The sequence below is a fragment of the Somniosus microcephalus genome, chromosome 1, assembly GCF_052327205.1.
Source record: "Somniosus microcephalus isolate GS21.2 chromosome 1, FLI_Smic_1.0, whole genome shotgun sequence".
Lineage (NCBI taxonomy): Eukaryota > Metazoa > Chordata > Chondrichthyes > Squaliformes > Somniosidae > Somniosus > Somniosus microcephalus.
In genome coordinates, this window is record NC_140987.1 from 104797060 (window position 1) to 104815052 (window position 17993).

The 17993-nt window shown below is 46.3% G+C and overlaps 1 protein-coding gene across 1 annotated transcript in view; it reads left to right on the forward strand.

Moving 5' to 3' along the window:
- LOC147124270 (A disintegrin and metalloproteinase with thrombospondin motifs 19-like) overlaps positions 1-17993 on the forward strand; it is a 719202-nt gene that overhangs the window by 448274 nt on the left and 252935 nt on the right. The window contains exon 13 of the mRNA XM_085984458.1: positions 3051-3220. Within this exon, the coding sequence (XP_085840584.1) occupies positions 3051-3220 (170 nt within the window). The remainder of the gene's footprint in view (positions 1-3050; positions 3221-17993) is intronic.

The window sequence follows — 17993 nt, forward strand, 5'->3', positions numbered from 1 at the left end:
GCCTATCTCACTTGGGTGTGGACTCCGGTAGGGTTCTGACCGAGGGCTCTACAGTGGCATGGAAGTGTGAGCGCTTGGAGAGGAGCCCCCACTTCCTTGAGGTCTGTCACCAACCTCCCTCTCATGGGTCAGGTCCCCCTCAGCGCCTGCAAATGGCTGGAGAGCACCTTGCTGCACATCAGGGGGGCCGTGGGGACCTGTATCTGCAATGGCAGTCCTACTCAGAAGGACTTCCATGAAGGTCTGGTTTCTCTGTTCAATAGATGCCCATCGCTCCTCAAGAGATGTCATTCTATTCTGAACAATGACCATGTTTTCCATACCCTGGCGACTAAGCTCCTCCATGGACGTAGCCATCCTCTCCTCTACGGTAGCCATCCTTTCCATGGAGTTTGCCATCCTTTCCGTGGTGATGCGTTCATGCGCCAATGACTCCACAAAGGCTCTGCTCATGTAGGCTATGGACTCCTCCATTCGCTCCACACTTGCAGCGACCCTAGAGACAAAACCTGCCAGAGACTCCTGCATCTGTGCCTGGAGTTCCATCACCGCTGATCTCATGGATGGACCCAGAGGCAGAGGGTCGACATGCTGCTGAGCCGAGCTGGAAGAGTCCTGCGCCCTCTCACTAGAACTCTCCACTGCTGTCCCTGTCTCCACAATCTGCTGATGCTCACTTGTGAGCTGTGATATACCAGGTGACAACACTACTCTATGTCCCGAAGGTCCCACCGAGGTGTGAGTGTCTGCGCTGGTGCTGGGTACACAGATTTCTGGTGACGCTGCGCCCTCAGAGGTTGCAGCTTCCTCTGAGGAGTCTGGCTGCTCAGCTTCTTCCTGGCTAGGGGGGACGGATGCTTGTGATGGTCCTGTGGGGGAGTAAAGGAAAGAGTCAGAGATGTGATGCCAAGGCTACATGCACATTGCTTTTTGCAGATGCTCATAAGTCCATCTGTTAGAGCTTCACAAACATTATCAGTGACTCATGCAATGTCAAAGAGGGAGATGGGAAACTTTTCTGTCACCAGCTTGCTGTGCTGCACCCATCTGTCCATCCCCCACATGCGCATCATCCTCCAGTCCCACTATTTTGAGTACCGCCTCCTCCCAGGGGGTCAGGTGGACTATTGAGGCTGTCCCTCCTCCTGTCCTCGCCCGCTCTCTTTTGTTGTGATCTCTCTTTTCCTGCAATGAGGGAGACAAGTGGAGGTTGAGTGAGAATGAAGGAGTGAGTGTAGAGATTGCATAGCATAGATACTTAGAAGGAGACAAAGATGGAGTGAGGTTGCAAGACCAAGGGCCCTCCCTGTGTGTTGTCAGTTGTGTTCAAAGCATCATAGTGATAGGGAGTGTAAGGGCTGCATAGTCGAATAGTTATGTGAATGTGAGCATAGAGAGAGAGAGAGAGGGAATGGGTAAGGGTGCATGGATGTCAGTGTCAAGTGGGATGTGGAGGAAGAGATTGCTAAAGCTGAGTGCCGGTGAGGAAAGGCAATGGGGGTCAGATTGAGGGTGATGGGAAATTCATACTCACTTTTCCAGTGCGCTAAAGGTCATGAAATCTTTTCCGGCACTGAATCCAGGTTAGTCCTGTGACACCCAAGGAGTTGACCTTCTCAGCCACCTGCATCCACACTGCCTTAGTCTGCTTGGGAGGCCTCTTCCTCCCAGAGGAAGGGAAGAGCACCTCCCTGTTGGCCCTAGCCCCATCCACCAATGCCTGCAGGGCCACCTCGTCGAAACGAGGAGCTGATCTGGGCCTCCCGCTTGTCATCTTTCCTGCAGGTCCTTCTTACACCAAATGAAGAGAGCTTGGAAGCCTGCAGAAGAAGCAAGGCTTGCTGTTGACCTTAAATGCAGCAGCAATGATGATGTCATCAGAGGCGACTTTCAGTCATGAGAAACCCATTTGCCAAGGGTTCCCACATGTTGGAAATCAGTTGAACAATTAAGTTAAAATTACATCAATCTCCCACAGCCATTTAGATTCGGGTGGATAAAACGAAATGCAGTTAACACGACACCATCCCGCACCTGAGTTAAAATCCTGCCCATTAAGCGTGATAAACTGTCAGTGAAGTGAATAGATCATCTGCTAATATAGAGAATTAAGAGGATAATTGCAGAACTGAGGGGTTATTACTATCAGGAAAAACTGAACACGCTGGGGCTCTTTTCTCTAGAAAAGAAAAGGCTGAGGGGTAGAAGAGAGGAAAGTGCAAGAAATCCCTGATGAGCCATGTGTCATTTTCACTGTAGTTGGATCAATGATGTATTTTGCAAACAAACAAAAAGGGTTGCCAAAAACTTTCATGGAGATGGTGCCGCTTCGTGGTGTTTTAGCCTTTGCTCTGCAGATCCTACCTTTATCATCAGAAAACAAACTGGGTCCAAAACTCCTTGGATCTGCTGTACTAGCATAAGTTCAGCAGAGCAGAAATCTCTCAGCCCAATTTTAACCGTGCCCCCACACCTGACAGCAGCGGGGTGCGGGGGGGGGGGGGCGGTAAAGTCGTAGCAGCGTGCAATCCACACCGACTTCATGCCACGTGCTTTTTTAACAGCCACTTTTTTGCCAGTCAGTGTGATAGGCAAGGGTGTGATTGACATTCAAAAATCAGGAGCTGATTTTGTCATTTAGTCCTCAACATCATTTTAACGGAATGTTGTATGTTTTGCGCTGAGTGCCCATCAAGACCAAAAAGTATAACTTGTGCCACAATGTAGCAACTTATTGTAGAGAATGCAGGTGCAGCATAAAATGTGCAATACTCTTAAAGCTGCAACACTCCACACTTTCTTCCTGGTGTTCAGATTGCTGGCTACAAAGGAAACTGGAGCTATGGGAAATCCCTCCTGCCAGCTTGGCCTCCTTGTTCTGTCAAGGGCCTTCTGTAGAGCAGACAGAAGTTCCACTCCTCTTCTGTGTTGGGATTGGACCTCAAGCCTTGAGGAAGTTCAGGGCCATTGTTTTCTAGCAGAGCTAAAAGGTCTAACTCAATGTAACTGTGCAACTCAACAGAGATTTTGCTTATTTTGTTTCCATCCAGGCCTGGTCCTGAAGGCAAGAATTGTCAGGGTTCCCGTGTACAGTACAGGATATGCAAGAATCCTCCTTGTCCCGCAGGAGTGCCAAGTTTTCGAGACTTGCAGTGCCAATCATTCAACAGGCCAGCATATCAAAAGCATTCCTTGCAGTGGTATGCCATCACTGATGAAGGTAATTATGTTTCTTAAGACCTCTGTTATGTTTGCATATTTCAAACAGCTGAATCCGTGAGCCCCCATTAATCAGTTTTGTGAATTGACGGAAGTTTTAAGTTTCCGTTCTGTTGCAAATTGTGATCACATATGATTATAAATGACTCAGTAGTTATCCCAGATAGGTTGATAAGAGTGATGACCTGAAATTCGCTGCTGACTGAAGTGGTGGAAGCGGAGACACTCAATGTTTTCAAGGGGAGGCTGGATAGGCACTTGAGGGAAATAAACTTGCAGGGCTACGGGGATAGAGCGGGGGAATGGGACTGACTGAATTGCTCTACAGAGAGCCGGCACAGACTCGATTGGCCAAATGGCCTCCTTCTGTGCCGTTATGACCCTGAGATAGTGAAATCACCATGTGGCACAACACGCATCCTATCACTCTGTGGCAGAGCATGTGAACGCACCGATGTATGACGCCAGTGATATCCAAGATTTAATGCACAAGCCAAATGTGACCCACAATCGTCTTTGATCCAGACCACAAAGCCCAACAGTTCTCTTCTTATTTATGCTTGTCCACTAAGCCGACTTCAGCGCTTTCAAGCTGTTCAAAGTTGTCAAGCCTAAAGGACTGGAAGAGCCTGCTCCTTGCTTGGTAGATTTTCAACAATCCCAACACAGAAGCGGAGTCATTGTAATTTTCCACTGGGGCTTTACTAGTCTTCCAGGCCTAACAATTTTAAAGAGCTGCAACATTCTCTCCTGTCCTTATGCTGCTTTTAGTGGCCCCAGCCAGATGTCTCCCTCTGCTAGTGCTCACAGAGAAAATGTTCTTTTATTATATTCTTGAAGATAATCGAATCTTTCTGAAGATATATTGTGATTTAATCAGTGCAGAGAGAAGCAGAAGACAGCGAGAGAGGGTCACAGGGGAGAGATACTTAGAGAAGATATAGGAGAAGAGTAGAGAGAGAAAGAGGTCCAAGAGTATGGAAAGGAATGGACAACTGGAGGATGGGGGGGAATAGGAATGATAGCAAAAAATGAGAAAAGGAGACCAAAAGAACCAGGCTTTGGGCATGGGATGAATGGCGGAAGGAGGGGGAGGATGAGGGAAAAGGAGGATGGGGCTTGTATGGGGATCTTGCTTTTAAGTATATGGTAGTCTTGCTTTATTATGTATAAGGAGCTTGCATTTTTGTGTATGAGGCTTGCATTATTGTGCAATACCATTCACTGGTTTTGATACGTTTATCCAGTCCCCAGCTCCAAACAGTTGAGCATCTCTGTACTACACTAGCAAACAACATCTCAGATTTATTTGTGTATTTGTCAGTGCCAAGAAAGGAAACATAAGAACATAAGAAATAGGAGCAGGAATAGGCCATTCGGCCCTTCGAGCCTGTTCCGCCATTCAATAAGATTACGGCTGATCTTCTACCTCAACCCCACTTTCCTGCACTATCCCCATATCCATTGATTCCCTTAATATCCAAAAATCTATCGATCTCTGTCTTGAATATACTCAATGACTGAGCCTCCACAGCCCTCTGGGGTAGAGAATTCCAAAGATTCACCAGCCTCTGAGCAAAATGTTGGAGTCCATTATTAAGGAAACAGTAACAGAGCATTTGGATAAACATAATTTAATAGGACAGAGTCAGCATGGTTTTATGAAGGGGAAGTCATGTTTGACAAATTTGCTCGAATTCTTTGAGGATGTAACATACAGGGTGGATAAAGGGGAACCAGTGGATGTGGTGGATTTGGACTTCCAAAAGGCATTTGACAAGGTTCCACACAAAAGATTACTGATCAAGATAAGAAATCACAGGATTGAGGGTAATATACTGGCATGGGTGGAAGATTGGCCATCTAACAGAAAACAAAAAGTTGGGATAAATGGTTCATTCTCGGGCTGGCAATCAGTAACTAGTGGTGTTCCGCAGGGGTCAGTGCTGGGACCCCAACTCTTTACAATCTATATTAACGATTTGGAGGAAGGGACCGAGTGCAACATATCCAAGTTTGCCGACGATACAAAGATGGGAGGGAAAGCAATGAGTGAGGATGACATAAAAAACCTGCAAAAGGACATAGACAGGCTAAGTGAGTGGGCAGAGATTTGGCAGATGCAATATAATGTTGGAAAGTGTGAGGTTATGCACTTTGGCAGAAAAAATCAAAGAGCAAGTTATTATCTAAATGGAGAGAAACTGCAAAGTGCTACAGTACAAAGGGATCTGGGGGTCCTGGTGCATGAAACACAAAAAGTTAGTATGCAGGTGCAGCAGGTGATCAGGAAGGCCAATGGAATCTTGGCTTTTATTGCAAGGGGGATGGAGTATAAAAACAGGGAAGTCTTGCTGCAGTTATACAGGGTATTGGTGAGGCCACACCTGGAATACTGCGTGCAGTTTTGGTTTTGGTTTCCATATTTAAGAAAAGATATACTTGCTCTTGAGGCGGTTCAGAGAAGGTTCACTCGGTTGATTCCGGAGATGAGGGAGTTGACGTATGAGGAAAGGTTGAGTGGGTTGGGACTCTACTCATTGGAGTTCAGAAGAATGAGAGGCGATCTTATCGAAACATATAAGATTGTGAGGGGGCTTGATCGGGTGGATGCGGGGAGGATGTTTCCACTGATGGGTGAGACTAGAACTAGGGGGCATAATCTAAGAATAAGGGGCTGCCCTTTCAAAACTGAGATGAGGAGAAACTTCTTCACTCAGAGGGTAGTAAATCTATGGAATTTGCTACCCCAGAGAGCTGTGGAAGCTGCAACATTAAATAAATTTAAAATGGAGATAGACAGTTTCCTTGCAGATAAGGGAATTAGGGGTTACGGGGAGAGGCCAGGGAAGTGGACGTGAGTCTAGATTCAGATCAGCCATGATCCTATTGAATGGTGGAGCAGGCCCGAGGGGCCGTATGGCCTACTCCTGCTCCTACTTATGTTCTTATGAAGAAATTTCTCCTCATCTCAGTCCTAAATGGCCAACCCCTTATTCTGAGACTGTGGCCCCTGGTTCTAGACTCCCCAGCCAGGGGAAGCATCCTCGCTGCATCTATCCCGTCAAACCCCTTAAGAATTTTGTATGTTTCAATGAGATAGCTGAGGCCCAAGCACTGATCCTTGCGGTACCCCACTAATTACAGCCTGCCAGTCCAAAAATGACCTGTTTATTCCTACTCTCTGTTTTCTTTCTGTTAACCAATCCTCAATCCATGCGAGTATATTACCCCCAATCCCATGAGCCCTAATTTTGTTTAATAACCTCTTGTGTGGCACCTTATCGAATGCCTTCTGAAAATCCAAATGCACCGCATCCACTGGTTCCCCCATATCTATTCTGCTAGTTACAACCTTAAAAAATGATTATTTTCTAAGTGCCCTGTTACCACATCCTTAATAATAGATTCTAGCATTTTCCCTACTACTGATGTCAGGCTAACTGGTCTGTAGTTCCCTGTTTTCTCTCCTCCCTCCTTTCTTAAATAGTGGGGTTACATTTGCTACCTTCCAATCTGCAGGAACTGTTCTAGAATCTATGGAATTTTGGAAAATGACCACCTCTTTCAAAACCCTAGGATGTAGGCATCAGGTCCAGGGGATTTATCGGCTTTCAGTCCCATTAGTTTCTCCGTACTATTTTTTTACTAATACTAATTTCTTTCAGTTCCTCATTTTCGCAAGACTCTTGGTTTTCCACTATTTCCGGGAAGTTTTTTGCATCTTCTTCCTGACACAAAGGGGTCGATTTTCCCGAAGAAGGCGGGACTGCAACTTTCGGGTTTTAGACCCGCCTACATTGACGTCCGGCCAATCCACGTGATTTTCCCTTGATTTACCTTGTTGAGCCCGCCCAGCGGGCTCAGCAGGCCAATTAAGGGCCACCCGACAACAGGTGACGTCACAGACTGCAATTTCATCTGTCAAGAGTTCTTGACAGATGAAATATCAGTGTTTCACAGCTGTTTGAAGCTGCCAAACACTGACAGTCTGAGTTCTAACATGAGTCCTTCTGCACAGACTCAGTTAGAACTCTCAGCAGCACTCAAAGCTGAAGGCTGTCACTTTTCACAGATCGCAGCCATTCAGCTTTAAGTGCCGGCTGAGTGATGCGCTCCCGACGCCCACAGGAAGAAAGGCTGTTAAGGTAAGTACAGGTAAGTAAAAGTCCTTTACACACTTTAGACACACCAAACACACTTACCTTTGCACTCATGCACCCATCACTCACCTGAACACTGACATCGCGACCCCTCCAACTCCTTCAACCCGACGGCCCGCCTGCTCTAACCTGGCATAGTTTGGAGCCGTCGGGAATCCCACACGACACCCCTCAAAATAGGGATTAGGCTAAAAACTGCCTGTTAACTACCTGTTAACAGGCAGTTAATTGGCACTAATCCCTTCCTGCCTCGGGTCGGCGGGTCCCAGCGCGGGGCGGGTACCCGCCGCCTCTGAAACTTGCGTGGAGCGGGGTTTTGGGCGGGGTGGTGTCGGGACCCCCGAATTCGGGATTTCCCCCCCCCCCCCCAACACGCCTGAAACCCTGCCTGACGGCTCCAGGAAAATCGACCCCAAAGTGTTTGTTTAATTTCTCTGCCATTTCCTTATTCCCCATTATAATTTCTCCTGTCTCAGCCTGTAAAGGGCCCATATTTACTTTCGCTAATCTTTTTCTTTTTACATACCTATAGAAGCTTTTACAGTCTGTTTTTATGTCACTCGCCAGTTTACTCTCTCAGTCTATTTTTCCTTTCTTTATCAATTTCTTGGCCCTGCTTTGCTGAATTCTAAAATCTTCCCAATCCTCAGGCTTACTACTCTTTTTGGCAATATTATAAGCCTCTTCCTTTGATCTAATACTATCTTTAACTTCTTTTGTTAGCCATGGTTGGATCACCTTTCCTGTGGGGTTTTTGTCCCTCAATGGAATGTATATTTGTTGTAAATTATGTATTAATTATTTAAATGCTAGCCATTGCTTGTCTACCATCATACCTTTTAATGTAGTTTCCCAATCTATCTTGGCCAACTTGCCCCTCATACGTACGTAGTTTGCTTTGTTTAGATTGAAGACCCTAGTTTCGTATTTAACTTATTAATCAATAGCTTTCAGGTCCAACATAATACATATTAGTGACAGCACTATCAACATCCTGGGGGTTACCATTGATCAGAAACTGAACTGGACCAGCCATATAAATACTGTGGCTATAAGAGCAGGCCAGAGGCTGGGAATTCTGCGGCGAGTGTCTCACCGCCTGACTCCCCAAAGCCTTTCCACCATCTGCAAGGCACAAGTCAGGAGTGTGATGGAATGCTCTCCACTTGCCTGGATGAGTGCAGCTCCAACAACACTCAAGAAGCTCGACACCATTCAGGATAAAGCAGCCCGCTTGATTGGCACTCCATCCACCACCTTCTAAGAGCGTTAAAAAAACAAGCCTGAAGGCTTTGTGTCTTAATGCGAGGAGCATTTGTAATAAGGTGGATGAATTGGCTGCGCAAATAGAGGTAAACGAATACAATTTGGTTGGGATTACAGAAACGTGGCTCAAGGATGGCTAAGACTGGGAACTCAACATCCAGGGGTATTCGATATTCAGGAAAGATAGGCAAAAAGGAAAGGGAGGGGGGTAGCATTACTGGTTAAAGAAGGGATTAACACAATTGTAATGAAGGATATTAGCTCTGATGAGGTGGAATCTGTATGGGTAGAATTGAGAAATACTAAGGGGAAAAAAACGTTAGTGGGAGTGGTATATAGACCTCCAAACAATAAGGCGGAGGTTGGGGATGGCATTAAAAGGGAAATTAAAGAAGCGTGCAATAAGGGCACAGCAGTCATCATGGGTGACTTTAATCTACATATAGATTGGGCTAACCAAATTAGTAACAATACTGTGGAGGAGGAATTCCTGGAGTGTTTACGGGATGGTTTCCTGGACCAATATGTCGAGGAACCAACCAGAGATCAGGCCATCTTAGACTGGGTTTTATGTAACGAGAAAGGATTAATTAGCAATCTTGTTGTACGAGGCCCCTTGGGTCGGAGCGATCATAATATGATCGAATTCTTCATTAAGATGGAGAATGAAGTAGTTGACTCAGAGACTAGGGTCCTCAATTTAAATAAAGGAAACTACGATGGTCTGAGGAGCGAGTTGGGTAGGATTGATTGGGGAATGGCACTTAAAGGGTTCACGGTGGATAGGCAATGGCAAACATTCAAAGACCGAATGGATGAACTACAGAATTTGTTCATCCCAGTTTGGCATAAAAATAAAACAAAAAAGGTGACTCAACCGTGGCTAAGGGAAATTAGGGATAGCATAAGATCCAAGGAGAGGACATATAAATTGGCCAGAAAAAGCAATAATCCTGAGGATTGGGAGCAGTTTAGGATTCAACAAAGGAGGACAAAGGGATTAATTAAGAAAGGGAAAATAGAATATGAGAGAAAGCTTGCAGGGAACATAAAAACTGACTGTAAAAGCTTTTATAGATATGTGAAGAGAAAAAGATTGGTGAAGTCAAGTGTAGGTCCCTTGCAGTCAGAATCAGGGGAATCTATAATGGGGAACAAAGAAATGGCAAACCAAATAAATACATATTTTGGTTCTGTCTTCACAAAGGAGGACACAAATAACCTCCCAGAGATGCCGGGGAACATAGGGTCTGATGAAAGGGTGGAACTGAAAGAAATCAGTATTTGTAGGGAAATGGTGTTAGGAAAATTGATGGTACTGAAGGCCGATAAATCCCCAGGGCCTGATAATCTACATCCCAGGGTAATTAAGGAAGTGGCCCGAGAAATAGTAGATGCATTGCTGGTCATCTTCCAGAACTTGATAGACTCTGGAACAGTACCCATGGATTGGAGGGTAGCTAATGTTACCCCACTATTCAAAAAAGGTGGAAGAGAAAAAGCGGGGAATTATAGACCGGTAAGCCTGACATCGGTAGTGGGGAAAATGCTAGAGTCCATTATAAAGGATGTAATAGCAGAGCACTTGGAAAGCAGTGACTGGATCGGACAAAGTCAACATGGATTTACAAAAGGTAAATCATGCTTGACTAATCCACTGGAATTTTTTGAGGATGTAACTGGTAAAATAGATAAGGGAGAACCAGTGGATGTGGTGTATTTGGACTTTCAGAAGGCTTTCGATAAGGTCCCGCATAAGAGATTAGCATGCAAAATTAAGGCACATGGGATTGGGGGCAAGGTATTGACTTGGATAGAGAACTGGTTGGCGGACAGAAAGCAAAGAGTTGGAATAAACGGGTCGTTTTCCGAGTGGCAGGCAGTGACTACTGGGGTACCGCAAGGATCGGTCCTAGGACCCTAGCTGTTCACAATATATATTAATGATCTGGACGAAGGAATTGGATGTAATATCTCCAAATTTGCAGATGACACAAAGCTGGGTGGGAGGGTATGCTGTGAGGAGGATGTCGTGAAACTCCAGTACGATTTGGACAGGTTGGGTGACTGGGCAGAAACATGGCAAATGTACGATAATGTGGATAAATGTGAGGTTATCTACTTTGGTGGCAAAAACAGGAAGGCAGATTATTATTTGAATGGCAATAGATTGGGTGAAGGGGAAGTGCAGAGAGACCTGGGTGTTCTTGTGCACCAGTCGCTGAAGGTAAGCATGCAGGTGCAGCAGGCGGTTAAGAAGGCAAATGGTATTTTGGCCTTCGTAGCAAGTGGGTTTGAGTACAGGAACAAGGATGTCTTGCTACAGTTGTACAGGGCCTTGGTGAGACCGCACCTTGAGTATTGTGTGCAGTTTTGGTCGCCTTTCCTGAGGAAGGACGTTCTTGCCATGGAGGGAGTGCAGCGAAGATTCACCAGGCTGATACCTGGGATGGCAGGAATGACGTATGAGGAGAGATTGTGTCGATTGGGCTTATACTCACTGGAGTTTAGAAGATTGAGAGGGGATCTCATCGAAACCTATAAAATTCTGTCAGGCCTGGACACACTAGATGCAGGAAGGATGTTTCTGATGGCCGGGGAGTCCAGAACCAGGGGTCATAGCCTAAGGATAAGGGGTAAGCCATTTAGGACTGAAATGAGCAGGAATTTCTTCACCCAGAGAGTGGTGAACCTGTGGAATTCTCTGCCACAGAGGGCAATGGAGGCCAGTTCATTAATTATATTCAAGAAAGAGTTGGATATATTTCTTAAGGCTAAAGGGATCAAGGGATATGGGGAGAAGGCAGGGACAGGGTACTGAATTTGGATGATCAGCCTTGATCTCATTGAATGGCGGAGCAGGCTCGAAGAGCCGAATGGCCTACTCCTGCTCCTATCTTCTATGTTTCTATTCACTCCCTCCACCACCGGCGCACTGTGGCTGCAGTGTGTACCATCTACAAGATGCACTGCAGCAACTCGCCAAAGCTCCTTCAACAGCACCTTCCAAACCCACGACCTCTACCACTTAGAAGGACAAGGGCAGCAGACGCATGGGAACATCACCTACAAGTTCCCCTCCAAGCCACACACCATCCTGACTTGGACCTGTATCGCCGTTCCTTCACTGTCGCTGGGCCAAAATCCTGGAACTCCCTTCTGTAACGTCCGTGTGCAATTGAGACACGGACTGCAGGAGTTGGTTATAACAGGTGTTTACTGAATGGAGACAAAACTGGAACTACTATACAAAGTTACTGCACAGGCTTATATACCGGGGTGGTCACTACTGGTACTGCAGTATACAGGGGCTGCAGAATATAGTTCCTTCTTCAAAGTACATACACTACAATTCCTCCCCTTTTAGCTAAACAGTACATAACATTCGATTAATAATTAAATAACATATTTACAATTACAGTTGCTATATACATTAGCTGAAGTTAAGCAATTATAAATTCAGTTTTTGAGGAGGCTTCCTGATTCTGTCCGGATAACGCCTCTTTGGGGTATCAGGTTCTTCTGGCAAAGTTGATTCGGGATCAACGTCGTTGTTTGGTTCGTCTGCTTCCAATATCACCGATTCTGAGGTAGATGCAATTGGTACTTCGGTTTCATCACCAGGTGTATCGGATCGTGGTGTGGATTTGACGTTTTCCAGTGACTCTAGAATCTGGTCAGCATGGCGTCTTACAATGCTCTCTCCAACATCCACGGTAAACATTAGAGGTCCTTGCCGTGTGCAGATCGTTTCTGGCTGCCATTTCTCTGTGCGGTAGTCCCGGGCCAAAACTGATTGACCTATCTTAAAACTCCTGGTTGGCCTTTCATTCATATTCTGAAACTGCCTGTTCTCCACATCTCTTCTGATGTTTGGCTTAACCAAATCCAAGCGGCATCTTAGTCTTCGATTGAAGAACATCATGGCTGGAGTTTGGTTGGTAACTGCATGTGTCGCATTCCAGTAGGCAAACAAGAAGTTCTCCGCCTTGTGTTGTAGGGGTATGTCTTCATTACACATTGCCTTGATAGCCTTCTTGAATGTTTGAACGAACCTCTCAGCCAATCCATTGGTGGCTGGATGATATGGGGCGGATGTGTAATGCTTAACACCATTGTTCTTTAAGAACCTCCGGAACTCTTCAGACACAAACTGTGGTCCATTGTCGGAGCAAATCTGTTCAGGCAGCCCATTTCTGGCGAATATGGTTCGTAAGACTGTGATGGTTTTTTCTGTGGTGGTTGAGGACATTGTTATTACCTCTGGCCACTTTGAATGTGCATCCACTGCAATTAAAAACATCGAGTCCATAAATGGACCAGCAAAATCAATGTGTACCCTTTGCCATGGAGATGAGGGCCACTCCCATGGATGTAGAGGGGCTTTTGGTGGGGCGTTTTGGACCTTCTGGTATCCTGTACAGCTCTTGGTCATCTCTTTGATTTCTCTATCGATTCCCGGCCACCACACAAACGCTCTGGCTAAGTTCTTCATTTTTACCCCTCTCAGATGACCCTCATGAAGCTCATTGAGCACTCTATCCTTCAATTTGGGTAGAATTACTACCCTGGATCCACACATCAAGGATCCTTGGCACACTGACAGCTGTTCTCTTCTCGGCGAGAATGCTGGCAACAGTGGTTCGCCATGTGCTGGCCATCCCTTCACCGTTAAATCATAGACCCTGGAGTGTGTCGGGTCATTTCGTGTTTCCTTTTCTATGTTTGCATTCGTCACAGGTAGACATTCGACTGTGGCCGAGTGGAATATCTCCACTGGATCCACTGCAGGTGCTTCTTCCACTGTCGGCAACGGTAGGCGCGACAATCCATCAGCATTCCCATGCTGTTTAGTTCCTTTGTACTCGATGTCATATTGGTGTGCCCCTAGGAAAAGGGACCACCTCTGTAGCCGTTGTGCTGTCATTATCGGGACACCCTTCTTAGGGTTGAAAATGGAGACAAGAGGTTGATGATCAGTTAGTAGAGTAAATTTCTGTCCGTGCAGGTAGTGATTGAACTTCTTCACCCCCCACACCAGGCTGAGGGCCGCTCTGTCAATCTGGGCGTAGTTACGCTCGGCTGCAGTTAACGAGCGTGACGCAAAAGCTATCGGCCTCTCTGAACCATCAAGGGATTTATGTGACAGTACCGCTCCAACGCCGTAGGGAGACGCATCACACGCCAGTCTTACCGGTAGTGATGGGTTGTAGTGAGCCAATACTTCTCTTGAAGTGATCAGGCCTTTACACTTCTGAAAGGCCCGCTTACATTCATTGCTCCATTTCCATGCTACTCCAGTTTGTAGCAGGGCGTTCAGTGGGTGCAGAATTGTGGACAAATTCGGCAAAAACTTATGGTAGTAATTCACCAATCCAAGGAATGGCCTCAGTTGCGACACATTTTCAGGCGCTGGAGCCTTAACTACCGCTTCAATTTTGTCAGGGGACTTATGTAACCCCTCTTCATCAATCACGTGGCCACAATACGATATTTGTTTCTTAAAAAACTCGCACTTGGGACGATTGGCTCGTTGCCCATGTTCTCTTAGTCTAGTGAGAACCTGCTCTAGGTTGGCAAGGTGTTCACTGTCATTTTCACCTGTCACTAGGATGTCGTCCAAGTAACACTGAGTCCCCGGAATCCCTTGCAGGACTTGTCCCATCGCTCTTTGCCATATAGCCGGAGCTGATGCATCTCCGAATACCAGTCAATTATACTGGTAAAGACCTTTGTGAGTGTTTATCGTGAGATATTTCCTAGAGGATTCTTCAACCTCCATCTGCAAATATGCTTGCGCTAGGTCAATTTTTGTAAAACGTTTCCCTCCAGATAGTGAGGCGAAAATATCTTCTATCCTTGGAAGAGGATACTGTACTGTGTGAAGGACTGGGTTCACAGTCACCTTGAAGTCCCCACAGATGCGAACCTTCCTTGGCTCCTCAGACTTATTGTTTAACGTTTTCTTCATGACAGGAACGATGGGTGTCGCCCACTCGCTCCAGTCTACCTTAGTTAACATGCCTGCATTCTCCAGATTCTCCAGCTCTGCCTCGACGGCTGGGCGAATTGCATACGGTACCGGTCTTGCTTTGAAAAACTTGGGAATTGCATTCTCTTCTATTTTTATCGAGGCGGTTACGCCTTTAAGAGTGCCCAGTTCTTGTTGAAATACCTCTTTAGCGTTAGCCAAGATTTTTGACAATCGTCCAGGTGTGACGTCGTCATCCTTTTTACCAGCCACCGTCAGTGCCTGAATGGAGTGCCAGTCTAAACTTATCTTTCTGATCCATTCACATCCCAATAACGGTGGTCCACCATCTTGCAGTATGTACAGATACAATTTCTGTATTTCCTTGCCATTGTATTCGACAGGCACCCTTATTTTCCCTCTGGGGTATACTTTCTGCCCCGTATATGTCTTCAAGACAATGGATGTCTCTTTCAAGGGTATGTGTGAGAATAGCCGCTCGTAGTCTCGTCGATTCATGACGGTCAGGGCTGATCCTGTATCCAATTCCATTTTGACTTGGGACCCTGCTATCGTGAGGGTGACCCAAATGGTTCGGTGATCCTCTTTTGTGATTACGTTGTGTAGTTTGAGACAGCTTAGTCTCTTGTTCCCGGATTCACTATCGCTCTTCTGGTCTTCGGAACTACTGTCCGTCATCTTTTGTACTTTCCTGTACTTTTCCTTTGTACTCTTTTTGTTGTCGTTAGTCTTCTTCCCGGACCTGCAAACTCGTGCAAAGTGTCCCATCTTTCCGCATTGCCTGCATGTTTTGTCCTTGGACCAGCAGTCCTTCTGGTCATGGGTTGTTCTGCCGCAGCGATAACATTTTTCAAATCCCCATGTCATTTCATGGGTGCCGTATTCCTGTGGCTTTTGCTGTATTTCCGCAGCTCCCCTTGCTGCTTCGTATGATACTGCCACGCTGAAAGCCTTATCTAGCATCAGCTCTTTCTCTGAGAGTAACCTCTTCTGGGTTCCTTCACTCAGGAGTCCACAGGCAAATTTGTCCCGTAGGGTATCTGCCAGTCCTGCTCCGAACTGGCAGTGCTTTGATAGCTTGCGTAGTTCCGTAAGGTAATCAGCATTGCTCTCATCTTTATGCTGATTTCTCTTGTGGAATTTAAATCTTTCTGCTATCAGCAGCGGTGTAGGATTTAGGTGTTCCTGTAGGATATCAACAATTTCGTTAAAACTCTTCACCATCGGTTTGACTGGAGTGATCAGTTTCCGCAATAGGCCGTACGTTCTTGCGCCCATTAAGTTTAGTAGTACCGATGCCTTTTTCTCATCGGCTACTTCATTTGCCTTGCAATATACTTCGACTCTTTCCACATACGTGGGTCCAGTCTTCTATTGCATTATCGAAGGCAGTGATATTGCCAGTCTTCGGCATCTTGGAGATCTGAAATGGCGCCTCCCGCGCTTTGCCTTCTTCCCCGCTGGATTAAGATGGCGCCTCCCGCGCTCTCTGTCTTTTCCGCTGCTGCTAGCGCTGTTGCTGGCGTTTTTATGCCTTGATGGCGACGCCCTATGGTCTTCGCGCACTTCCCCCCCGCGCTACTGCCAACGCCGCTCTCCGCGGTCCCCGTGGCAAACTGCAGCTCCTCGCGGCTTTCTGCGCTTCTAATTTCTTTTATTTTAATTACTGTTCCCGTCGTCAGAGCAGACCCTATGGGACACTTTCCTCCCTCTTCTCGGGTCTGTTCCCTGCCCAGCTTCGTAGCACCGGCCGCGCCCTGTGTGCTCCACTCTTTCTCTCTCTCTCCTCTTCCCGACAACGCTGCTCGGCCCCGTTGAAAAGCCACCAGATCGAGCTCTCGCCCGCCGCAGCCCAGGAAGGATCAGTGTACTACCTGGCACCAGCCCGATTAGCTGGAACACCATAGACTGGATAACCAAGCCCAGCTCTCGACAGCCTCTCCTGCAAATCTTCGAATTTGATGAATCAGAGGGCGGTTGCCCACGGTCGACACCCGTTTCTTCTGTTTCTTTTTTTTTCTTTTTGGATTTCTTCCTTCTGGCCTCGACCTCTAACAACTTCGCTTCAGGGATGGATCCCCGTGAGGTGGTGCAGAACTGTAGGTAAGTTCGGATCTGTTCGTCGCCAATGTAACGTCCATGTGTAATTGAGACACGGACTGCAGGAGTTGGTTATAACAGGTGTTTACTGAATGGAGACAAAACTGGATCTACTGTACAAAGTTACTGCACAGGCTTATATACCGGGGTGGTCACTACTGGTACTGCAGTATACAGGGGCTGCAGAATGTAGTTCCTTCTGCAAAGTACATACACTACACCTTCCTAACAGCATTGTGGGTGTACCTACACCATATGGACTGCAGCAGTTCAAGAAGGCGGCTCACCACCATCTTCTCAAGGGCAATTAGGGATGGGCACTAAATGCAGGCCTAGCCAGCCAGCGACGCCCACATCCCATCAATGAATTTTAAAAAGACTTACAATTTATAGAACATTTAATGTAATTAAATGCAGTTTATTATATTAAAGGCAAAGACTGAGACTGCTGCATATTGAGCATACCTAGCTGGTCCAGTGTGACATTTCTACATCAAATGCTCCAAATATTTTAATAACCTCCAAGATTAATATAGACCATATACTACAAGTTAAAGTAGAAATTATTTATAAATAAATCCAGATGATGGTATAATTCAGACCACCTTTACTGTGGGGTTTGACCCAATGAAAAATCAGGACATCAGTGATAGATGTTTTAAAAAGATTTGTTTAAAGGGGTACCGATTTTTGAAGAAATATTCGGCAAACCTCTCTTTACTTGCTTGCAAATACATGATGCGATGACTTAAATCTCATCAAAATGCATTATTACATCACGGGCTCAACATAACCATCAGCCTTCTTCTGCAGCCTGCCCCATCTAAGTGCTCATCTACGTGCTCTGCAGTAAAATTCATTTGCAACCTCGCCTGCCGAGGAGCTGGCACCTGCGGCACCCTTGCCCCCCTGCCCTGGCTGCAGGCCACTCGTGCCCAGTGTCTCACTACATGCAGATCCCCCGTCTAAGCTATCCTCTAAATTACGTGAAGTGCCAGTTTCTGAGCTGGTGGCTGCGAGCGTGAAATTGAGTGATGATGCTATGTCTTCATCATCACAGACTTCTTCCTCTTGCACCTGTTGCTCTTCCACCACTGCCTCGCCAGGTTGCAGTTCTTAGGTATCTGAAAGGAGAAATGCACAAGGATAGGGCTGTGGTGTGGGGAAGGGAAATATAAAGATGCATGCTTACATCATTTGCAGCTTTTAAATCAAAAGACATTGTGGGATGAGGGGGAAGTGGGATGCAAGAA